The sequence below is a fragment of the Emys orbicularis genome, chromosome 5 (genome assembly GCF_028017835.1).
Source record: "Emys orbicularis isolate rEmyOrb1 chromosome 5, rEmyOrb1.hap1, whole genome shotgun sequence".
Taxonomy (NCBI): Eukaryota; Metazoa; Chordata; order Testudines; family Emydidae; genus Emys; species Emys orbicularis.
In genome coordinates this window covers 137,893,250-137,919,492 of record NC_088687.1, presented here as the reverse complement: position 1 = coordinate 137,919,492, position 26,243 = coordinate 137,893,250, and the positions used below count along the sequence as shown (strand labels likewise).

At 43.0% G+C, this 26,243-nt stretch overlaps 1 protein-coding gene across 2 annotated transcripts in view; it reads right to left on the bottom strand.

Annotated features, from left to right (window-relative positions):
* The window catches only part of PTPRA (protein tyrosine phosphatase receptor type A), a 255,276-nt gene that overhangs the window by 36,905 nt on the left and 192,128 nt on the right, over window positions 1-26,243 (bottom strand). For both annotated transcript variants that reach the window (XM_065405788.1, XM_065405789.1), the window contains 5 exons: window positions 19,542-19,620; window positions 17,624-17,986; window positions 16,398-16,418; window positions 14,340-14,363; window positions 1,094-1,178 (listed from right to left, as the gene is read on the bottom strand). In XM_065405788.1, coding sequence (XP_065261860.1) covers window positions 1,094-1,178; window positions 14,340-14,363; window positions 16,398-16,418; window positions 17,624-17,986; window positions 19,542-19,620 — 572 coding nt within the window. The remainder of the gene's footprint in view (window positions 1-1,093; window positions 1,179-14,339; window positions 14,364-16,397; window positions 16,419-17,623; window positions 17,987-19,541; window positions 19,621-26,243) is intronic.

The window sequence follows — 26,243 nt, the reverse complement described above, 5'->3', positions numbered from 1 at the left end:
TAATCCCCATTTTGTAGTTGAACATTTGATTTTTGTATCCTACGTGTTGTATATTGAACTTGTCCTTACTGAACACATGCTGTCGATTCCAGACCAATCCTCCAATTTGTCATGGTAATTTTGAACTTTAATCCTGCCCTCCAAAGTGCTTGCAACACCTCAGAGCTTGGTGTCATTTACACATTTTTATAAGCATGCTCTTCACTCCATTATCCAAGTCATTAATGAAAATGTTAAATAGTACTGGACCTAGGACAGACCCTTGCAGGACCCCAATAGATACACCCTCCCAGTCAGACAGCAGACCATTGATAATTACTCTAAGTACGGTCTTTCAACCAATTGTACACCCATTTTATAGTAATTTTACCTAGACATTTTCCTAATTTGCTTACAAAACTGTCATGTGGCACTGTGTCAAAAGCCTTACTAATATCAAAATATATCATGTCTACAACATCTTTCAGTTTGAAGGGTTCCAAAGCTTTTTCCAGACCAGAGAGCCCACTTCACACACCTATTAAATGCATCCACCTCTAGTGCAGAATGGGGCCACTGTTTCAAGGCCTGATGCAGAACACATTGAAGTTAATAGAAAGACTCCCACTGGCTTCAATGGGCTTTGAATCAAGGTTGAAGTAGAAAAAAAAAAAAATCTCCAGCTCTAAATGCAGAGGGATTTTAGTTAGTGAGTATAGTTACCCAAAATAATATTTAATCGGTAGCACCCTTACCTTTGCAAAAAGTATCAACAGACTTTTAATGGCACAAGGAGTCGGGACCTATAATCTCAAAGAATCCATCTTTAGTAGCACAGCACCGCCTACCTTTATGATGAGGATTTGCTTTACACTGATCCAGAGGGAAAAGCATCCCCTACCCAATTACTAGCACACTACCTGCATAGTGCTTGGAGGTCTCCCTTGTAAACACTGGCTAAGCCAGCCCTGCTTAGCTTAGGAAACAGAACAAAAGGCCCAAGCTAGCATAGCTGCAAGCCACTTGCTTAATAGTGTATGTTAATTAACTTAAGGAGAATGAAAACATGTCACTAATATCCCATAGGGAAGTGTGTGTTATAAGTGTTTCTTACCTTAACATGTACAGCACAATAATTATAAATACTATGACTAGCAGGGAAGATAGGGCCACCATTACAGCTATAATTGGAGTCTCATCTGAAACAAAAAAGTAGAATCAGTTAAAAAAGAATCAGCAGTTATCTTAAAACATCCAGTTACATCATTTTACAAGCCAGCTCACTCTACAATTTCTGGCCTAAAGACGATCAAATTGTTGAATAATGATGCATTGTCAAGTCATACAGGATAGAAACACATATTGTATACTTCAGCATTACTGATCACTTACAGAGTGCCCCAGACTGATATCCTATTTTATACTCTAAATACGGATTCTGTGCACCCTAACCTTCCTTGAAAAATCTTTTACTGCATGATCTGACTCTAGGAATGGAACTATTTTAGGGGTATTTCACACAGTGGAATATCTCCCTTTCCTTCTACATCGGGGCAGACAAAATACGGCCCATGGGCCAGATCTGGCCCGCCTAACATTTCTGTCCAGCCCGCCAGGCTTTTTGGCTGCCCCCTCGCAATCTGCTAGCTGCTAAAAGTCCCGCGGCATAGCGGGGCACTCAGGCAGGTTGCCTGCCTGCTGTGGCCCCACGCCGCTCCCGGAAGCGTCCGGCTGCTGCTGGCAGGTCTCTGCACACCCCTGGCAGGGGGGGAGGTGGCTCCGTGCTCTGCCCCCACTCCCAGCACCGTCCTCACAGCTCCAGGAGCTGGGTGGCAGTGCTTGTGGGCGTGGGCAGCGCACGGAGACCCGCTGCCCCCTCCCCCAAAGGGGCGCACAGAGACATGCCAGCAGCAGCCACTTCTGGGAGCAGCGTGGGGCCATAGCATGCAGGCAGCCTGCCTGAGCCCTGCTGTGCCGCCAGCCAGGAACCGCCTGTGATAAGCGCCTCCTGGCCAGAGCCTGCACCTCGCACCCCCTCCTGCACCCCAACCCCCTGTCCCAGGTCAGAACCCCTTCCTGTACCAAACTCCTTCCCAGAGCCCACATCCCTCATCCTCTCCTGCATCCCCAACACTCTGCACCAGCCCAGAGCTCCCTCCTGCACCCAAACTCCCTCCCGGACCCCGCACTCCCTCCTGCACCCCAATCCCCTGCCCCAGGCAGGAGCCCCCTCCTGCACCAAACTCCCTCCCAGAGCCCATACCCCTCACCTGCACCCCAACACTCTGCACCAGCCCAGAGCTCCCTCCTGCATCCAAACTCCCTCCCAGACCCCTCACCTCCTCCATTAATATAGTAGAAATGTGCAGCCCGTGACAACGTACCAAAATTCATGGAGTGGCCCCCCTGCAAAAATTATTGCTCACCCCTGTTCTACGTGTATTAGAGGCATGATGAGCACAAGTCACTATGTTGGAATCCACATCCAAAGTTTAGTGGCATCATGGTTTTGATTCAGGACCCATCTCCCTCTCCTATGTACTGAGAGGGCAATATGAACAAAACAAACCCCTGACCTGGACACTTCTGAAGTAGGAGGGTTCAAATCCGAATCCAAAATTTCCCAGAGTGCAAGGTGATTAAATTTAGCATCAATTTCAGCCCATCACAGAGAGGGGCGTGAGCAAACTCAGAGATGGGTTTTGGTTCACATCTCTATTTCTCTCTCCCTACGGATATTTAATTTATTGAGAATGAGATTCTAAGCAAGCCGCTAGATATGCTGTAGCACTTAACACTTGTAGGTTATTAGCTAAAACTTTAGTAAAACTGTTTAACTGTTAGTTTGTTCTCTCTCTCTCACACACACACACACACTTTTCATGGGCAGGAAATGTGCGACTCCTTTGCAAATTCACTGCAGATTTAACTATACAAAATGCTCTCATCCTTTGAAACATGCAACAGGTTTTACAAATGAGGTGCTTGCAGCTGACCATTGAGAGCTGCCAAATTGGTTGCTGGTGCTAGTGACCTATATGGAGAGAGATGGGGAGCCAGGCAAAGTCAAACAGACAGTGAAGTAGCCCTGAAGGGCATATGCTGTGCATTTGTAATGAGCTGGAGCAAGCGGGGATGCCAACAATACCATCTGGTGGCATTTTCAGGGGCATTCGCACTCAGCTTTGGCTGTGTGTATGGAGAGACCTTCTCCTCTCTCTCAACAAGCATTTAGCAATCACTAACCCCTGTGCAAGACATGGTCACAAAAGCGCTCTCCCTATGTTAACTCATCATGAAACGCTAGCTCACAGAGGACCTGATCTACTACCGTGAAAACCAGTGTGAGTTTTGCCATTGACTTCACTGAGAGCAGCAGCAGGTTCACACAGCATGCAATATCTGTCTGGGATGGGGGTGGGAGGGGGAGCAGATAGGGGGCTCTCCATTTTGTTTCCTGCTTGGGGTTTTCTAGGTGGGCCAGGCAGTGGGACCACAGTTAACGGCCACAGTAGAAAAGCTCTAACTCGTCAGGCCAGAAGTGTCAAAAGTATAGCTGTGAAAAACCCCAAGCTTCCTGCATCCTGCTGCTAGATGTGCTCCCTTTCAAAGCCACTGCCTATTAATCATGCCTCACACCAATCGCCTGCCAACAGCAGCTGGAAGGGTTTGCTCTAGGGCAGTGTTTTTCAACCTTTTTTCATTTGCGGACCCATACAAAATTTCAAATGGAGGTGTGGACCCCTTTGGAAATCTTAGACATAGTCTGCAGATACCCAGGGATCTGCGGACCAGAACTTGAAAACTACTGCTCTAGGGAATCATTAGCTTGGTCTCTTTATTTGGGCTGCATTTCCAGTGAATGGAAGTGAAATGAACCAACAACAACAACATTTAGTGCTTGCTGGCCCGGGGAGGGAAAGGGGATTGCAAGTTGGTCTATAGTTAAGACTAAAGCTAGCTCCTCTTTGTGGGCTGGATTCTGTTCCCACGAATGTCAACAGAAGTCATTCCATTGACATTCGCAGGAGCTGCATCAGATGATAAAATGTCTGGACCCTCACACTCTCCTCTCTCTCTCACCCCCTCTCTAAGAACCTTACAAAGAAGTTGAATCTCCTGAAATTCTGCACACTGCATCCCATCATGGGACGTTTAGTAAATATCAAAGCAAGACTTCTAAAGTGAGGGTGTTCTGAAAATGCGCCTTTAGTTTATGCTTGGAAAAGTAGAGGTTGTTTATTCTGGCAGTGTGGCCCAGCAGACAGAGCAATGGAACTGACTAAACAGACCTGGGTTCTATTTCTGCCTTGGCCACTGGCCTGCGGGGTGACCTTAGGCAAGTCACTTCCTCTCCCATGTCTCAGTTTCCCCATCTGGAAAATGGGGATAATGATACTTTGTAAGTCACTATATAAGAGCTAGATATTATTAAATTATATCCCTAAAATGGTTGGCCAAGATACGCATTGGCCTTGCTGAGGCAAGGGGCCTTTTTGTGGTTTTAGGAGGGCTGGGGCTGTTAAGTGCATACCGAGAAAGGTTTATGAACATAAACTGAATTCAGCTGGTAGACTGCGCCAGATGGGGCAGGGAGAGGGGTAGGTGATGGGCCAGGGCCTGGACTTCAGAGTAGGAGACTAAAGGGAAATGTGGAGAGGCACAAAATCTGGGAAAGGACATGATACAGAAGGCAGCGTGACCAAAACTCAGAATAGCGGGTTCTTTTTTCTTAAAGCCCCAGCTCCCGGAGTCATGTGATTATGTGAGCATATCAACTTTCATTTAAAAATTAAATTAAATTTCTAGCCCTCATGGTTGCAGAGAAAAGCTTGAAAATGTGACTTGAGTGCACCCTAATGGCTCAGAAACCGAAAGGCAAAGAAAACAAACCATATATTTATTTTTATAAAATTAATAAAATTTCATGATATTTAAACCAATCTTATGGTTTTTGAACATGTAGGGTTGGCAATATTGAGGGAGGGACATGAACCAGTGGAGGGAGCTGGAGAGTGGGGTGAGAGTGCACACATGGAGTGGTACCCTCTGGGCTCTGGGAAGGCAGGAGGAGAAGGAAGGGCACTGGTGAGACATGAAGGGGTGATTCAGGGCATGTGGGGACCTCTGGAGGACAAAAGGGAGTTAGCATGGAATAGGGCAGGGGAGAAAAGGCACAGAAGGTGGATGCAGGACCATGGAGGCATAGAGGGTGTGTGCGCACAGGGGACCTGGGCAGACAGAGGGGCCCAGCAAAAGGCCGAGTGCTTAAAGTTCACTATTTGGATAGAAGCCTTCCCACTGCCCCCTCCATTCCTTCCCGCAGTTCATATCTCATGGTCACACATCCCCCCTATGCCCTTGCTAGTCTCTGCAGCAAGAGAGCCTTGATCTGGCGGGTCTCAAAAGCTCCTATGAGAGCAGGGCTCCCCTCCTGCACACACTTTCTAAGCCCACAAAGGAGTTCAAACGTTGGTGCTCATTTAAAAATAGACAGGGAAATTCCTGCACAAAAAAATTAGCTAAAATTGAAAGCGGGTTCCAGTGGAATCCAGTTAACACCCAAAACACAGTGGTGTTATTAATTATTCACATTACGATAGAACCTAGAAGTTACAACTGAGATATGGGCCCTACTGCAAAGATGGTCCAATGGGTAGAGACAGTCTGGGATCTGAGGAGACTTGGTTCAATTCTCTGCTCTGCCCTAGATTTTCTGAGAGACCTTGGGCATGTCACTTAGTTTATCTGAACCTCAGTTCCCTATCTGTAAAATGGGGATAGTACCTCCCTATTCTGACAGAGTTGTGAGAAGCTCTACACTAAAGAGCGAGGCCCTCATTATTATGGTAACGGGGGGCATATAATTACCTTAGATAGTGCTAGGCACTGTACATACTATATATATATATATATATATATATATATATATATATATATATATATATATAGTAAGAAACAGTGCCTGTCCCAAAGAACTCACAATGTAATTAGACAAGAAAGACAGCACAGAGAAATGAAGGGCCAGATTTTCAAGAGAGATCAGCACACTGGTTGCCCCCATGACTGGTCAAAGGTCTTACACAGTCTGTGGCAGAGCCATGAACACCCCAGTCTCCTGAGTCTCAGAACTGTGCCTTAACCACAAAGCCATCCACACTTCTTAAACATTGTCCAGAGGCTGCAGGTATTCATGCTGCCAACCTTGTTTGGCTCCCTTCAGTTTTCTTTACAATCAAATTTGGAGAAAAAGAGAAACTAGAATAAAAACAACTCAAGATAAACCAAAAAGAGTTTGTTCATAAAAGCCCAGTGAAAAAGTAAATCATAAAGCAAGGAGCTCAAAGACTCCACCCACTGCTATGTGCTTGTTGCTTTTTCAACACCCTAAACCAGCAATAGACAGTGTGGTTGGGTGGGGTGTGGGAATAGGGAAAATAAACCAGGTGTGTTTTGTTTGGATATTTTAGTTTAAAAGGCCATATTGACTTTAGAAATCAGCACAGGCCAAAGTCAACAGCAACCCATCACTGTCAAGAAATCCCATGGAGGGGGATGGGGGGGGAAAAAGGCAAGTCATTGAGGCTGTCTCATTAAGTCATTGTTATTGGTTCCATCCCTCACTTAGTCTAATACAGTCTCCCTGTTGACGGGAGCTGCTAGACTCTTGTCAGCACGTGTTTGGGGTTTGTAAATGCAAAATGAATGCACACATATACACACATGCAAAAATGTGTGCACATCATTTACAGACATTATTACAAGGATTGCAACAGTTACAGGAAACGTGCACACAGCTGAGTGAAATTCTCCCCAAAGCAGAGGGCCAACATAAGGCCAAGGCAGCAATTAAATCCACCCAGTTGGGAACAGCTGACTCACAATTCCCAGATTTCCATAGGACATGTGGGATTTACTCATGACATTTTGCAGGTGAAAGCTTCAAGTCCACTATGGAAAATGTACCTCACATTAGCAAGTTTCTTTCATTTTTAGCTATTATTTGCATTAAAACTGAGCCACATGAAATCAGGGCATCATCGTGCTAGATACTGTATATGCACTAGTTAGAGACAGTCTCTTCCCCAAAGAGTTTACAGTCTAAATAGACAAGACAAAGGATGGGAGAAAGGAAGGATCATTATCTCCTTTTTACAGATGGGAAGGGAAGACTCAGAAATTAAGTGACTTGCCCAAGATCACACAGTGAATTAGTGGCAGAGTCAGGAATTGAATCCAGATTTTTCCAGACCAGTGCCTTGACCACAAATTCATCCTTCCTCCAGTCAAGGTGTTGCAGATAAGGAATTTTAGAGGAAGTTTATGTTGACAGTTCTTTCAAGTGCACAAAAGGAACTAGTGTCTACCTCAGTGATATCCTTGAAACTAGTAAGAGTGGGACATATTCACTCCTAGTGTAAGTCCACCTGTCCTAAGGAATTACAGTACCTCCAGGGATGTATTTGGCTCACTGGTTTTAATTCACTAATTTCTAATTAAATAACGGATTAACAATCATAATGCCGGGAAGGAGATTAAAGGTCTTCATGCTCTTATTTTCTTTTAGAGTCTAAAAGCCCTCTCTGCATCTATGGTTCAGCATATTCAGATTCCCTGTCTGATCATGATTCAATCTATAAAAATATACAGGGCTAACAAAGAAAAGCTATTACCATCCTATTAAACAAGGGTGTATTTGATGTAAAGCTTCATTTGGGAGTGTTCACTAATAAACAGGTTTGCATTCAGAGTTTTCTGGAATCCTTGCTGACATTTCATAGCAGACACGTCAATCAGAAGAGATGAAAATCAGTACCAGACAAACTAGATAAGTGCTCTGCCCAGCTGTGGAAAAACATGGTGCAAAATCTGGGAGAGGGGGACCAGTCCTAGAAACCTAGCAGAGCATGCATGCACACTTTTTTTGCCCTGATTCCTAGCTGGCTGCCAGATGGGCATTCCAAACTGCAGCTACCACAAGGTTCCTCAGGACTAGGGGGCAGCAGCAGAAACAATTTTGTTATTAACAACAACTATAGTCCCTGGAACTGGCAGAGATGGGGAGAAGGAAAAGTTGGAGCCCATAGAGGGTCTTAGATGATTAACCCACTTTCTTTGAAGTGGATCTGGCTAGGACAACAATCAATACAATATTCTCTATACATGGCTTCCACGTTCTCAAGTAGCATCCTTAGGGTAGTAAGGCAGTGGTCCCCAAACTGTGGGGCACGCCCCCTAGAGGGGCCGTGGGGGAATGTTCAGCGGAGCACAGCAGGGCCCTGGTCAGCCCCTATTGGGGGTGGGAAGGGAGCACCACCCAGCCCTGCTCTGCCCCCAGCTCCACTCCAGCCCTGCCCCCAGCCCCAGCCGTGGCTCCGCTCCTGGCTCCGGCTCCTGGCCGCAGCTCTAGCCCTGACCACAACCTTGTTCCTAACCGCAGCCCCTACCCTGGTCCCAGCCTGGGCATCTGACCATGGCTCCCAGGGGGGCGCGGACTGGGTAAAGGGGGAAGCGACTGAAAGTTTGGGGACCACTGTTCTAAGGAGTAGTATACAGAGGGACTCATAACCAGCCTCTCTTCTTTTCCCCTTCCAGCAGGAATCCTGTCTCCTCCCTTGCTCCCAACTCCCTGCCATAAGCCATCACACACATTACTTTCTTTCCATCCACAAGCCACACGACTTCCCAACTACCTCCCTCCACCTATTACCAGCCTCATCTCTCCATTGGCTCCATGCCACATGTTCCTAGCTCCTTCCTGGACTGCTCTCCTGATGTGACCTGCCTTTCCCAGGCTGTATCATGATCCTGCAGCACATGCATGCATACAAAAATAAGATTTACATATAGGTACTAGGGCTGTCGATTAATCGCAGTTAACGCACGCGGTTAACTCAAAAAAATTAATCGTGATAAAAAAATTAATCGTGATTAATCGCAGTTTTAATCGCACTGTTAAACAAGAGACTAGCAATTGAAATTAAATATTTTAGATGTTTTTCTACATTTTCATATATATCTTGTATTCTGTGTTGTAATTGAAATCAAAAAGTGTATATTTTAATTACAAATATTTGTATTGTAACAATGATAAACAGAAGAAATAGTATTTTTCAATTCACTTCATACAAATACTGTAGTGCAATCTCTTTGTCCTGAAAGTGCAACTTACAAATGTACATTTTTTTTGTTACATAACTGCACTCAAAAACAAAACATTAAACTTCAGAGGCTACAAGTCCACTCAGTCCTACTTCTTGTTCAGCCAATCGCTAAGACAAACAAGTTTGTTTACATTTACAGGAAATAACGTTGCCCGCTTATTTACGTCACCAGAAAGTGAGAACAGGCATTTGCATGGCACTTTTGTAGCTGGCATTGCAAGGTATTTACGTGCCAGATATGTTAAACATTCGTATGACCCTTCATGCTTTGGTTACCATTCCAGAGGACATGCTTCCATGCTGATGACGCTCATTAAAAAAAATGATGTGTTAATTAAATTTGTGACTGAACGCCTTGGGGGAAAATTGTATGTCCCCTGCTCTGTTTTACCCACATTCTGCCATATATTTCATGTTATAGCAGTCTCGGATGATGACCCAGCACATATTGTTCATTTTAAGAACACTTTCACTGCAGATTTCATAAAACTCAAAGAAGGTACCAATGTGCGATTTCTAAAGATAGCTACAGCACTCGACACAAGATTTAAGAATCTGAAGTGCCTTCCAAAATCTGAGAGTGATGAATGAGGGAGCATGCTTTCAGAAGTCTTAAAAGAGCAACACTCCGATGCAGGAACTATAGAACCTGAACTACCAAAAAAGAAAATCAAACTGCTGCTGGTGGCATCTGACTCAAATGATGAAAATGAACATGCGTCGATCCACACTGCTTTGGATAGTTTTCAAGCAGAACTTGCCATCAACATGGACACATGTCCCCTGGAATAGTGGTTGAAGCGTGAAGGGACAAATATTTAGCGCATCTGGCACTTAAATATCTTGTGACGCCGGCTACAACAGTGCCATGAGAACGTCTGTTCTCACTTTCAGGTGACACTGTAAACAAGAATTGGGCAGCATTATCTCCTGAAAATGTAAACAAACTTGTTTGTCTGAGCGATTGGCTGAACAAGAAGTAGGACTGAGTGGACTTGCAAGCTCTAAAATTTTACATTGTTTAATTTTTGAATGCAGTATTTTTGTACATAATTCTATATTTATAAGTTCAACTTTCATGATAAAGAGATTGCACTACAGTACTTGTATTAGGTGAATTGAAAAATACTATTTCTTTTGTCTTTTTACAGTGCAAACACTTGTAATAAAAATAAATATAAAGTGAGCACTGTACACTTTGTATTCTGTTGTAATTGAAATCAATATATTTGAAAACATAGAAAACATCCAAAAATATTTAAATAAATGGTATTCTATTATTGTTTAACAGTGCGAATAATTTTTTTAGTCGCTTGACAGCCCTAATAGGTACGTGCATGCTGCATAGTTGGGATCTGGAGCTGAACTTCCCCATACCCAACAGCATTTGGATCAGGCCTAATCTCTATATTTACAGTACCAGGAAATCGACAGTGAGATGGGAGTGTGGTCTAGTGGATGAAGCACTGTTCTCCATGTCTCCCTGTATGTACAGAACGTCCTCCCTGAACTGATCCATAGGGCCAAGTTCCTTCTCCTCCATATTTCTCAATGCTCACCTCTGCTGAGATACCTGCAAGAAACTAGAGGTGAGGAGCAAGCAGCTGTGGGGCAACTGGAATAGGCTGATACTCACAACCACCAAAGAGTACCAACATACACTACAAAATTCTATATTTGTTATTGCATATTTCTCCCCAACTGTTTACATGTTGCTCATCTTCTTAGATTGTCAGCCCCAGGATACAGGGATAAATTTGGAGGTTGCTTAGTACAATGGGCCTCCTGTGAGTTGCTGGATTACTAGGAATTTTTAATAAAATTCAGCAATATCTATGAAAAACAATATTTTGCAATTATATGATGCATCTCATCCCAAGATCTCAAAGCACTTGACTTGCGTTATTTAAGCCTCAGTACACCCTTATAAAGTAGAGATGTATTTCCATTCTACAGATGGAAAAATGGAGACACAGAGACTTTTCCATCTCTTGTCTTTAAATGAAGACTGGATGTCTTTCCAGAAGATATGGTTTAATCAAACTCAAGTTATTGGGCTCAATACAGGAGTCACAAGAGGAAATTACTTGTTTGGTGTTATACAGGAGGTAAACCTTGATAATATAATGGTCATTTCTGACCTTAAAATCTATAAATCTAGGTGACTTGTATAAAATCACACAGTGAGCCATATGTGAACTGATCTCCTGAAGAACTCAGGAGTCTTGACTTCCAGTCCTTTGCCCCAACTACTAGATAATATATCTATCTTTGTACATATTGTAATGAACTGGCATGTATGTGTGTGCATGCACACACGTGTGTCTACAAATGCAACCCCCCCCCCCACTATCTTCTGCTGGATGGAATCAGAACTGCTCAACTTTGTATTGTAGCCCCTATATTGCTGTCAGCTAAAGGAGATTCTCCTCTAACTCAACTAGTAGGGGCCTCTGCTTTTGAAACAGGTGGTTCTGGGTCTAGTCCTGAGGAAGTTCTGAATGGCCCTGTTGTGTGTAATGTAGTGACAATGCTATAAAACCAAGATCTGGTACGATATACATATTTTCATTCTGAAAATACCATATTTAAAGAAACAAATCAAAGAACAAGGAGGCATTAATTCTCTGGCATAATCCATCAAGCTCAACTTGTTCTGCAGTAATGAATCTTACAGTAGCACTTGGAATTCCAAACTACAGCCATCTGAGGATTAAAAAACAAACAGAGAAACCAAATTCTTTCAGGTTTCTAGGAACATATCTTATACAGACGCTGCTATAGGTGTACATATGAAAGAGAGAGAGAGACACAGAGTGTATAAGTAAAATGAAAGGGTTATTTGTTTTTTATATAAAAGCCCTAAATAATTTATTCTCTAACATTTACCATCTTGTACCACTCCTCTTGAAAGTTTAATGATCACGGGGGGAAAAAATACAGAACATTTTCACTCACTTCCAGTGAAAGCTCCTTTATGTCACTTGCATTAAAGACATCACTAGCAATTTGTTAAGGGGGGGGTAAGTTTTGAAGTGTCGTTAAAAATATTGCTGTAACTTTCTTTACAAGTGTACCAGCAATTTCCCTCTTCCTGATACTAGATACTTTAAAAAATGTAAGTAGCTCCCAATAGGTATTTGCCCTGACTTCAAAGAAGACAACAACTATTTTTGCTCAAAGTCTTCACTTCCCTATAAACTCTTCATAATGTTTGCTCACAATGCTCCTTAGATTTAAAGGAAAACTCCAGTGTAATTTCAAAGATGCTCTATTCATAACAGGCCTGATCCTGCAGCAACCAGTCCTGATGAAGTCAGCCAATGAGCCTGATTTTAATCTCTGTCATGGTTTCACAGTCATAACTTCACTGAAGTCAATGGAATTACTTAATGTACACATCATTGTAAGAGAAATCAAACCAGGTCCAATGGGAGTTCTTGCATGAGTAAATAATGCAGGTTCAAGCACCACAACTAGAGTATCTAAACACAAAGAAGAGTAAAATCAGAATGAAAATATGAGACCTGATCTGCAGCAGGTATAAATCAGTGTAACTCACTGACTTCAATGGAGTTACAGTGATTTACACCAACAGAAGATCTAGTTGATAGGATAAAATTCTGCTCTCAGGTACCCTAGTGCAACCTCACAGATGGCAAAAATTTAGGTTTAGGCAATAAAAATGTTTTGTTGTATCTAATGGGAACAAAAGCGTTTTCATGAGACTTAAACAAAACAAAAAAAGCCCAACTCAACAAATGTGGGTGTTTGTTTAAATATCCCCCTTGCATTACTTAAAACACCAACACCTTTCACTGGTCCCTGAGAACCAGGAAATGAAATTGACTGGCTTAGTTTAACTGTCCAAGCCAGAGAAGTGCAAAAAATAAATTAACAGCAACAGAGATGAAAAGTAAATCAAATTTTTTGTTTCAGCATCTGCAGGTGTGAGAGGGCATTGAATAATACACATGCTGTGCTGGAGGTAGGGGAATTGTGCAGAAAGTTTCCATAGGGGTACAACCAAATTTTAAAATGAATTCACTTGGCCTGTATCCCTTTTGTTTTCACTTTCTGAGAATGTTCTAGCAAACATGTTTATTGACAAGAACATTTGCAGAAACAGAGCATCTACCTAGTTATTTACACTGTGCATAGCATCATGAGAGTTGCAAATCTAACCAAGTTAATTGGAGCACCTTGTAATCTAATCTAGTTGAAACACTGAACAGAGTACTGCTAAAATATCTGCAGAAAGCTGATTTCAAAGTACAGAAAACCAAACTAAAAGGACCATTGGTCTGATCTGGTCTGGCAATTCCTATATTTCTGAATTAATTTGCAATTGCAAATATTCCAGTGGGAAACCTGAGTCTCTCAGCTAAGCTCAACCAATCACATGACAGAAACAGACCAAATGACCTATCATTATAATCAAAACAGCTGGAATTTTGAGTATTTGCTACCAGATCTGCTCATGAACAAGAACTATTCACAGGAATTATTCGGCAAATAATTTTGAAAAATGAACACATTAGGGGAAATCATGATTAACAACAGGCAATTCCCAAGCAGAAAAGGAGGGGGAAATTCTTCAAATAGCTCCCATAGATACAAATTATTCACCTAGCTCTATGGAGGTTCTAATGCCAGATTTTTCAAAAGAGTTTAGAACTCCCAATAGAAGTAATTTTTTCAAAAGAATTTAACATCCACAGGTGCCAAACAGGGGACAGATTTTCTACAGAGCCCAAACACATTAGGCAGAAAGCACTTTCAAAAATGTGATCAGAATGGTCACATGGGGAACTGCTAGGCTGACCAGATAGCAAGTGTGAAAAATCAGGACAGGGAGTGGGGGGCAATAGGAGACTATATAAGAAAAAGCCCCAAATATTGGGATTGTCCCTATAAAATCGGGACATCTGGTCACCCTAGGAGCTGCTGGATGGCTGAGTACTTCTGAAAATCTGGACCTTACTTGGATTTCTAAATGGAAGCTGAGCTCATCTAGTCCAAGGTGCTGAGTTCTTGAAAATCTGGCCCCTGAGGACTTTCAATATCCTGCCCCTAAGAATGCATTCTGTTCTTTCAAACACTATTAAAAAAAATCCCAAAGCACAGTTGGTCACGCTTAGCAGAGGAATACACAGTATACTGACATAACATGGCAATGAGATGTGAACTTCTCACCTCTTCTCTCCTGATCAGAATCACCTGCACAACAAAAAAAGAACAAAACAAGAATACCTTAGCCAAAGAGAAATACAAATTGTAAGAAGCAGGGGGGAGGGCAGAAATTGAGACAGAACAATATTGTGACAATTAACCCTTGTGATTTTAGTGCCAGCCTCACAATATTTGGTTCTTCTTTTAATGCCCTATCTGCTGGAGTGCTGTGATTACATGAGAACCTCAGCTTTCATTTCAAGAAAAAAGTACATTTCTAGCTATTCTGGTTGTGGAGAAAAATTTGAAAACATGATTTGAGTGAGCCCTAATGTCTCAGAAACCAAATAAAATAACTGCAACTTTTTTTTCCCAAATGTCCTTATATTTAAACTGATCTTATGTTTTTGAGATCTGACTCATGATTTTTGAGCACTTGGGGGTTGGTATTGCTAGAAACATACCACTCACCAGGTCCAGGAAGGATGGGCAGATAAAGGTTTCAATGGCTATTGAAATGGACTATAAAAAATAAACTGAGAAGAACTCAAGATTATTTTGTATAAAAATATAATAGCAGTGGCAAATAGAACAGGAGTAAAACTAGCACACAAGACTGAGGACATTCTTAAGGCAAAGAAATCACTTGTTTGTAAACAGTGGAAGTATGACAAATACCATTTTCAAATGGAATTCAAACTTTTTATTACATTCTAATGAATGCTGGCTTGTAGCACTGAGAACCCTGTTCACTTTTATTGCCACTTAACCTCACACTGGGGTCTCAGCTTCTCAGCACATTATGATCCTATGACCCCTTTAAGAGGGAGTCCTGTGCTTGTCCCATTAGCTTTGCCTAGTGGAAGATGAAGCAAAAAGTGCTGCCAGACAGGAAGATGAATCCAGAGATTACTGTCAGGCTGAGCAGACTCTGAAATGGGGGCTGCTGCTATGTAAAATTTGAGGTTGGTTTGAACCACCCAAGGCTCAGTGGGAAAGACAAGAGCCCTCTAAGAATGTGACTGCACATAGCTACGCAGAGCATAATTCTACACCAGTGCAGCAGAGAACAGTGGCCATGTGCATGCATGCTTCTAAAGACTGTGGGTCAGATCCTCAGCTGGTGTAAATCAGAATAGTTCCATTGCCTTTAATGGGGCGATGCCAATTTTTATCAGCTGAGGACCTGATCCAATAAAGAAACTGGGTCCAAGAATTCTAGGAATGGTTACTCTTCAAGACACACATTTGTAAGACAAAGCACTGTAGGGAACAGCTATGGACTGGCAGAGGGTGGACCAGATGTGACCTAATAGGTCTTTCTCAGCCTCTAACTTCTGTGATCCTTGTTTGTGTTTTTCTTACTTGTAGTATCTCCTGATAAGTCAGCAGCAGTGTAAAACAATTGTCTTCCTTAAAACAGTGTGACATGCACATGGCATATGGGCTGGAGGAGGTGGGGAGGGGAAAAGGAGGTGAGGGGATGAACAGGTACTGCTTCCAAAACATAAAAGAACCAAATAATTCATTGAACACAAAGTGAGATTTAAAGTGCATTTCTCCCAGAGTTTCCAGCTTTTACAAAGCCAGCTTCTTTTGAACATTCATGCTAGGGAAAAAACCCACCCACATCTCCTTCCATGGACCCACTTCCCTCCTGGGAATGGCAAGGCAGAGACATGGTACAAGTGACGAAGCTTGAGTAAGAAAAGGTAGAACCAACCATGTAGAAACAAGGCTCACACTTTCCCATACGAATCCATTTATAAATAGTTTACAAAGGGTTGATAAACTACTAGATGTTTTAATAAACTGTTAATTGATTGTTATTGAGTCCATCAGGTTGCTTATAACCATGGCTTATGAACCTCTATAAACACTTTTTAGTGTGGTGCTTATAACAATTGATAGCATATGCTACTTGTGTCTGTAACATGCATATAACATTTATCAGTCATTTATTAACCCTTTATAAAATATATATTAATGGTACCTTAATACGAAGAATGATCGAACCAAGGGTTCAGTTAAAACCAGTCAGGCCGTAGGTTAGAGAGAGAGTGTCTAATGGTAAGTGCTTACCTGGGCCTTTTGATGGGTCACCTAGAGAAAGCAAAACAAACCATAATGAGTGTCAGTGACTGAACCCTTACTTCTTTCACCAGACTTTGTTATTCCAATCCCCAGCACTTCTATAGCCCCTTCCATCTGTGGCTCACAAAGTGCTTGAAACCCTCCTGTGTGGCAGAGTGGTTTCCCCCATTTTATATAATCATAGATTTTAAGACCAGAAAGGACCACTATGACCATCTAGTCAGACCCACAGCATAACACAACAGAGAATCTCCCCCAAAAGGAAGTATTCTCCTCATTATACAGATGGGAAACTGAAGCACAGATTGATGAAATGACTGTCCCTAGATTAAACAGCAGGTCAGTGGCAGAGCTAGGAAAAGAATTCAGGTCTCTTGCCCCCCAGGCCAGTGCCTTAGCCACCGAACCACAGTCTCTCAGTTTACACAAAAACTGCAGCACAGAAATCAAGGGCCACATTTGTAAAAGTGGCCTTTACTGTACGCTCTCTGGAGCAGGGACTGCCACTGTGTTATTTGCTTATTCAGTGCCTACTGCTAGGGGGCACTGATCCCTTTCCTGGGCAATTCCTTCTTGGATCCCATTCAGAACTGTGACCTAGGTCATCAGCTCTTTGGGGCAGGGATTGTTTTTCATATGATGAGTCCTTGGCTCCCTGACTGGGGTCCTTAGGTGTTATCAAAATACAAATACGTAGTGATAATATCTGCCCTTTGGACTATTAAAGCACTTCAGCTGAGCAGGATCCCAGTGGGTTTTTTTCTTGCTTATGTGTTCTTTTAAAGACTGACTTCACAACCAATGGGACTGGGCATCACCAGACCCTTTTTACAGATGAGGAAAGAGACAGTGGTGATGTGACTAGCCCAAAACCTGTGGCAGAAATGGGACGAGAAATCAGGACTCCTGGCATCCCAGTCCTGTGCCTTAGCCACATACCACTGTTCTTCCCTGGACACAGCCTGAGTTTTGTTTCCCTGTCTTCTAAGTATAAGGGCCAGATCATCAGCTGGTGTAAGTCAACTTTGCTCCATTCATTTCAATGGAGAGGGGCCAGTCTACATCAGCTGGGGCGCTGGCCCTAAAAAGTTTACTTCTGGTTTCCAAATGCTCTCAGGAAACAGAAGAAAGGAGAATAAAGCCAGGTATTAAAGGGGCGAGGGGCCTGGAGCACAGAGAAGAAGAGGAAGGAATGAAAAGTGTCCTTGCCATACCTGAAGTGACAATGGTTTCTGGAGAAGTTACTGCCATAGTGATGTTCCCCATTGCAGGCACTGTCTTTACGTCTTCTGAAGCTGTTTGTGCAGCAGAATATGTGGTGCTGGGTGGACTGGAGGTGGACCCAGGTGCAGGCACAGTTGTCCTCATGGTGCGGTTTTCATTGCCCGGCAAGCTGACAGTGGTGTTCGGAGGGAGCTCTGTGGCTTGCATGGTAGTAGGCCCAGGCGCCATGGTAACTACGGTTGTTGGAGAGCTAGCGTTCAGACTGTTTGGACTAGTGCCCTTTCTGCCATCTGGCTCTGATGTAGGGGCTTTCATGGAATGCATGGCGGAGGTGTGCTCTATGGACGGTGGCACTGGAAGCAACAAAGCACAAGATAACCTCCAATGTCCTTTTATTCCTTCCCCTCCCCAGCATTGGGGCAGCTGAACCTGGGAACACCAAATGGGACCAATTCTCCTCTGGCTTTACTTCAGTGTAACGCCATTGACTTCAGTCGAATAACACTGGTGTGAAAGGAGAATTAGGCCCTGCATCTGAACCGCAGGAGTTCAGTGACTGGTAGGTGTCTGATCCAGCTCCCGTTGAAATCCCTGGGAGTCTTTCCAGTGGCTTCAATGGGAGCTGGGTCTGGCTCTAGGCAACCAGGGATGTGTGACAATCTCAATCCTTCCCATTCATTCTCAGCCACAGATTATTTAAAAGGCAGGTTTTCAGTATTAAATGCAGCTGACCTCAGCTTTCATTTGACACAGCAAATGTTTGCACTGAGTTATCAGAGTCCAAATATAGTTTCACTTGGCACTGTGGGAGGGTCTGAATGGAGGACAAGATGACCTCCCACTATATTCCCTGTTATGGCAGTAAGATCAGCGGGGGGATATTGCCAACAGGAAGGCACAAAGGCCACCAATGTCCATCATCCACAACTGCAGGATTTTGGTCAGGTGGGATGTGCCCACTAAAAAATGCTTCAGGGTAAGGCAAAAAATTCCTCAGGGTTCCAGTCAGCACACTGTGGGGTAAAACTTCCGTCCTGCCCCCATCAGGCAATCAGGATTGTCCACCTGAATGGAATCAATGAACCAAGGATTAAAAAGAATTTGCATAAACCCTGCTGATACAGTATCTGTGTATTCCTAAAGCACCTATTACCTTGCATGCATCAGCAGTGATCGATGCATCCAGTGCACACACATTGACTCAATCTCAGGGTCTCTAAACACATACTAGACTTAGGGTCCGGAAAGGAAGAATTTTTCAGTGGGATCATTGGTAAGACTGGTTAATCAGCATATAGAGCTTTCCTAGCCTTGGGGAATTTGCACAGTCGAACTTCACTGATAGGTTACACTGGTGCAAATCCTTAATATAAACACACGGCACTGGTGCACAATAGGGCCTGCACCAATGTATCTTATCCCAGTAGGTCACTGGGTATGTCGCATTAATGCAAGCCCCATCTTGCATCACATGTACACTTGAGATTTGCACTACTGTAGCGACATCAGTGCAAAAAAAAAAAAAACCCAAAACAAAACAAAAAAACCACAATCCCACAGTATGGAGATGGCTTTAGATACTGCAGTGATGAGGGCAATATAAGAGCAGATGTTTTAGACAGATATTATCCCCTGCCTTTGCTACCTTAACTATGAGCATGACTAATTAAAAAAAACAAACAAAAAAACACAATAAGTGAGGATCTTCGATGTTTGCAGGCCCAGCATTATCTTCTAGCAGACACCATATACTGATCATCTTCTACCATCTGCAACTCCTGTCAGACACTTCTTCATGGCAGGTAATTAAGGGGATGAGGGCAGTAAATCACTAAGGATTTGAGGATCTCCTCATTCAATCCCGACTACTGTTTACAACCAGGAGAGGAAGCGATGAACATGTCTCACCTGAGGTAGTGATGCGCGCACCTAGACACGTCAGGCCACTTCCAAGCAAGAGGACAAAGAACCACGAATCCATGTTGACCTGGGAAAAAAAGTGAACATGCTGTATTAGAAATCCTGTGGCACTTCCCCATATCAGCTCAATCACAGGGTGCATTACCAACCACTACTCACTCCCACATCCAGAAGGATAGAAGACTGAGATGGAAAAGTCCTACTACTAAGGTTAAGTATCAGAGGGGTAGCCGTGTTAGTCTGAATCTGTAAAAAGCAACAGAGGGTCCTGTGGCACCTTTAAGACTAACAGAAGTATTGGGAGCATAAGCTTTCGTGGGTAAGAACCTGAAGAAGTGAGGTTCTTACCCACGAAAGCTTATGCTCCCAATACTTCTGTTAGTCTTAAAGGTGCCACAGGACCCTCTGTTGCTTACTACTAAGGTTAGTTAGTCCATCTCTCCGCCCCATCACATGCAGGGAACAATTGTAGGATTTCACTCTACAGAATAGACTCAATGACTTTGTCCAATACAGTTATTGATAACACTTTGCTCTTATATAAAGCTTTTCCCTAGTAGATCTTAAACAGCTTGACAAAAGGAAATATCATTACCCCTATTTTACTAGTGGGGAAACTGAGGAACAGAGCAGTGTCTAAGGTCACCTTGCTGGCTAGCGAAGGAACAGAACCCAAGTCTCTTGAATCCTAGTCCAGTGTCCACTAAGTTACATTGCTTCTCACTGAGGCCTCTGAACTAGAGACTAGTAAATTCAGTAATTGCATTTTAATCTGCTTATGTTTTGGACCTGATGTTTGATGTTAGTACAAATTAATCTAAAAGCACAATTCAGTTGGCTCACAGAAATCAGAGATGGAGAGGACCTACTAGATCCCATTTAGTTCATCAGTTTCCATAGCAGGGTAATTCCCTGTAGTACATGCTTTTGGCATTTGTCCAGTTTAATTTTCAGTGTCTCCTGGGACAAAGTTTCCACCGCTTTTCTTAACTGACCGTTCTACTGATTAAGCAATCTCATTGCCAGAGAAGGTTTTACTCTTGATGTTCAGCCTATTTTTTCCCTTCTCCTATGACATCTGTTCTCAATGTATTTATTTTGCTCTGTTTCAATCTGGGCCCATCCCAAGCTCTGGGCGCCCAGACAACACTGAAGTCATAAACACACTAGAAACAATGTCCAAAATACAAGGTCCTCCCAGCCCCACTCAAACTGGGACTCTCACACCACCCGGTACCACCCACTCAGCTCTTTTTCCCACAGAAAGCCTTGCAGAAATCAAACTTGCAGGATGACCTAAAGGTCAACAAAACCAGTCTCTGCTGGACCAATGGGGGGATTTAGTTCTAGAGACAAGGACCCTTCATTGAAGTCACTCTGCTGCCAGCCCCTCCTGATTAAACAAGTAATCTGAACTACTCTGGTATCACACAGGGAAGATGATGTCTCTGCGACCTGGTCTGCCCTCATGAGAGCAAATCGCTTAGAACACATTGCATCCACACACAAGAATGTTCCCCAAATGGCTTCATAACCAGTTAGAACAGCTAGCCTTTCAGCAGATTTAATAACTGGTTAAAGCTTAGCCAGTTCAGTCTGCAACAGTTTAGTGCCAGCGTGAACAGAGGCAAGCTGAAATAGTTCAACTGGTGGTCTTGTAACGTCTCCCAGAATGCACTGCTTCTGGAAGCCAAGCCAGGAATTGTGGGATAGCTACCCAGAAAACATTACATCTGAACGGGTTTAGGCTAGGGCTAATATGGATGCATTCAAGTGGTTCAGGCATGGATAATGCATATACACTGAACAGCTTGTGCTGAAACTGGTTTAGTACAACTGGTTTAATTCTCTATTGTAGGCAAGACCTCAAAAATTCTGAACCTAAACCTTTTAAGGCTTTTAGGGTTACAACCAACTCTTTCACACGTAACCGTAAACCAGTGCAGATCCTGGAGCACAGGTATAAAGCAAGAAGCATCATATGCTCAGTACAACTGTTCTAGTTATACTTTCTCCCTTGAAGCATATAGAAGAATCTAGAAGCATACAGATTCCCCAGGTTTACACCAAGACTATGCTAAACTATAGGATTTTAATGCAAAAAACACACAGCAAAGCAATTTCATTCCAGAGCAGAGATGGTCCTAAGCCACATTGTTTGTATACAGTTCCTAACTTTCCCAAACTTCTGGGGGCTGGGGGTTGGACTGAGGCTTTTGTCTCAGGCTTCTCTGTACTTCAAAGGTTTGTGAATGTGAGCAAACTTCACCATAAACCATGCAAGCTTCCATTCTGCAAGGAAACCAAAAGCAGGAAAACCCCACCTGGTGTCAGGTTGCATCACAAAGACTTTTTTCACTACTGCCATCTCAAGCATAGCCATTTACTTTTCTCAGTATGAATTACAAGTCTGTGACTGATCACAAGTAATGAAGACAGAGCGGAAGGAACACAGAATCAGAAATGTAGGGCTGGAAGGCACCTCAAGAAGTCATCTAGTCTAGCTCTCTGCGCTGAGGCCCCCGGACAAGTGTTTGTCCAACCCGTTCTTAAAAAGCCTCCAATGATGGGAATTCCACAACCTCCCTTGGAAACCTATTCCAGTATTTAACTATCCTTACAGTTAGAAAGTTTTTCTTAATATCTATCCTAAATCTCCCTGGCTGTAGAGGAAGCCCATTATTCCTTGTCCTACCTTCAGTGGATATGGACAACAAGTGATCACAGTCCTCTTTAGAACAATCCTTAACATATCTGAAGACTTATCAGGTTGCCCTTCAGTCTCTTCTTTTCTCAAGACTAAACAGGCCCAGTTTTTAACCTTTCCTCATAGGTCAGGTTTTCTAAACTTTTTATCATTTTTGCTGTTCTCCTTTGGATTCTCTCTAATTTGTTCACATATTTCCTGAAGTGTGGCACCCAGAACTGGACAGAGTACATCCACTGAGGCCTCACCAGTGCTGGTTAGAGTGTGACAATTACCTCCCAACTCTCACATACACTCCTGTTAATACACTGCAAGATGATATTCGCCTTTTTTGCAACTGTATCAGTGTTGACTCCTATTCAATTTGTGATCCACTATAACCTCCTCCCCCAATCCTTCTAAGTAGTTCTTTTGTCTAGCCAGTTATTCACATTTTGTAGTTATGCATTTGATTTTTCCTCCCTATGTGAAGTAAAGTGGAGTCGCATCATAGGCGCATTTAACGTACGTGATTTTAACTATATGCACTTGGCAAAACAAAAAAACGAGAAAAACAACAATTTAAATACTGTACCTGTAGTGCAGGCAATTCCACCCGCCATTCCACTCAATGAGCGTTTGACTATACGCGATTTTCGCCTTACGCGCTGACTTCAGAACCTAACCCCCGCGTAAGATGCGACTCCCCTGTACTTTGCCCTTATCTTTATTGAATTTCATCTTGTTGAATTCAGACCAATTAGCCAATTTGTCACGGTCATTTTGAATTCTAATCCTATGCTCCAAAGTGCTTGAAACCCCTCCACAGCTTTGTTTTATCTCTAAATTTTATAAGCATAATCTCCACTCTGTTATCCAAGTCATTAATGAAAATATTTAATAGTACCAGACTCAGAACCAACCCTCACTGGACCCTACTAGACATGTCCTCCTAGTTGACAACGAACTATTGATAATTACTTTGAGTATGGTCTTTGAACCAGTTGTGCATCCACCCTATATTAATTTAATCTAGACCGTATTTCCCTAATTTGCTTATGAGAAGGTCATGTGGGACTGTGTCAAAAGCCTTACTAAAATCAAGATATCATGTCTACTGCTTCTCCCCATCCACTAGGCCAGTAACCCTGTCCAAGAATTAAGTTAGTCTGGTTTGATATGGCTTGTTGTTGACAAATCCATGTTGTGAAATTAGCCTCAACTTCACACCTCCAGCCATACACTAGTGTGCCTCTCCGGAGAAGAGCACATACATGGCTGCTAAAATTCAACATGGGTTTGGCCACAAAGGCAGACCCCACATGCCATAATCATTCAGCTGCTGGAAAATGAATTCTCCAAACACTTGTTAAGAGGTGCATGATTAAAGATCAGGGGCAGTCAAAAGGACCCCAGCAGGGCAACCTGCGAGCTCTGGAGTTTTCACAGATTACAAGGTATGTGGTTCCTCCACCAGATAATCTGATGAGATGCTTATTTCTGGCAAATAAGATAGGGAAGTCTCTCTCCTCTCCCCCACCTTTCATTTTTAAAACACATTTGGGATTTACTCGCATATGCCAACACTGGATTTAGAGTAACATTTTGTACAAAGATGAACAGATGAGTCACTGTATCTGGGAGGCTTCCTATTCACACTGAAACAACACCACTTAGTACTCACATGGGATTTCTGCTCTTCAAGTCTCTCTACGCAACCCATATCTCACTGATCAATGGAAAATGTGTATATTGCACCTCCCACCACCACTTCTTATTTCAACAGAAAGGAATTTTGGACTGTTCCCATTTTCCATAAACTGGATACCTTCTTGTTGCACGCCTAAGCATACTGCATGAAGGAACAATGGCATTATTTGCCCAACATCACTCGGTAAGTCAGTGACAGAGCAGAAACAGAACCTATGGGTTCAGATTCTCAGTCCCTTGCTGCTAACAGCTCAGGTATGTGGGTGAATGTATAAAACTAGATATGTATCTTAAGGTTTTATAGTCCTGCCTACCAATAGTATCTAAGCATCTTCCAAGTAAAATCAATAGCAGTAGCGAAGTTCCTAAGGAACTACATGGAGTCCCTAGCTCTTCTACCTGCCCTAAAACATCCTCATTTGGAGTCTGAATGAAGTCTGGTTGCAAACAATTACTTCCTCATTCTGATACTTCCTCTCTTGACAATATGCTATCAGATAGAATATTAACTACCACCACTTATATAGGGGTTTTAATCCATAAATCTCAAAGGGCTTTACATATTATCCCCATCTTATAGATGGGGAAACTGAGGTACAGAGAGGTGAAATTTTGTCCGAAGTCCCAAAGAATCAGGAACAGAACCCAGGAGTCCTGAATCCAAGCATAATATCCTATCTACTGGATCAGGCTGCCTCCTCCTGTGGTAGAATGAGGTTCATAAGGCACTTGTCTTTTTCTTTTTGATTCCTCACTAACTGAAGACAGGGATGAAATCAGACTGCACAATGACAGCAAAGAGAATGTTCTCCATACATAGCCATTATCACTGTATTGATGAGGGCTACAGGCACTTACATCAAAGACACACACCAGTTCCTGGAATGGCCCTGTGGGCAATTGCTAGAAAGGCCATTAAAAGACAAAATGATGCAAGTCCCGCCTTGCCTGTACACGGCTCCGACATGGTTTAGGATTACATCAGTTGTAATGCAGCTGTCTGCTTTAACAGCCCCCTTGACATATGTTTAAAAAAAAAAAGTTTGTTGAATCTCAAGCAGATTGCACAGGGAGGAGAAGGGTTCAGAAATGCTCAGATAGATCATTGAATAGAAGGCTTGGGAGCTGCTAATGTCATCAACTATCACTTGCCAAAGCTGTTTCATCACCTTAAAAAATGATCCACAGTGCAAAGCAGCAAAGAGCACCCCATGTAGTATGAGACCTTTGCAAGTCAGTCTTGTCCCTGAGAGAATCTCTCCCGTCCCTTTATTTAAATAAGTCCTTTTCCCAAATGCAGTATAAATAAATGACAGTGCTGTGCTGAGTTCTTAACATAAAAGGCCTCATGCATCCCTCCCCAAAGCAATCTGAGCCTCCCCGCCCCCACTCCTCCTGCTGCTGCTGATTCGGAAACGGAGAGGAAATACTTGTAACGTTATCAACATAAACACAGCTCTTGGCTGACTGCAACATCCTGTGTGCTTCACAGAAAAACACCCTGACGTCATGTCTCTGGATCCACCAGAGAAAAAGGACCCGACTGTAAGATGGCTTTCGCCAGACCTCCGCAATAAGTGTTAGCAAGACTGTGCAGGAGCAGGAGTGGGGGAGATGGGGAAAGCGACAGGGACTGCACCAGCTGAAAATCATTTCCAAAAGGTCAATGTTCTCAGCTTTGTAACGCGGCTTTAAAAATTTATTCTGAAATATTTTCATATTTACATTAGATAACAGCCATGTGCATTTAAAGAGGCAGACTCATGAATGGAGAGTATGCAGGGAATACCAGATCCCCTACAGTAAAGCTTACAATTGCACTACTGCAGTTTGAAGCTATAGAATACAGGGAGTGGTGGAGGGAAGTAGATACTGTTATGACGACTGACATCCCTCAAAAATATCTTTGTGAGGCACCACATGGCTCAGATGAATGGTACAGGAAACAGAGCTGCTCAGCCATAGGTCAGCAAATGAAATCCAGCCCAGGGACACTGTGACGGGTTGGATCACAGAAACCCCCTTGGGAGCTGCCACCCAATGTGCAAAGACTACCCCTGCTTCTGTTTTCCCTGCCAGCTCAGGATTCCAGCACCCTGTCTTGCTGAGCCAGCCACTCCTGTCCGGCTTCAACACAGGCCCAGGGTCTGAATCACTTGTCCCAAAGCTGCAAGTTTACCCGAAACCAGCTCACAGGAGTGTGCTTGTCTTTAGCACTCAGATGCCCAACTCCCAATGGGGTCTAAAGCCAGATAAATCCGTTTTACCCTGTATAAAGCTTATGCAGGGCAAAC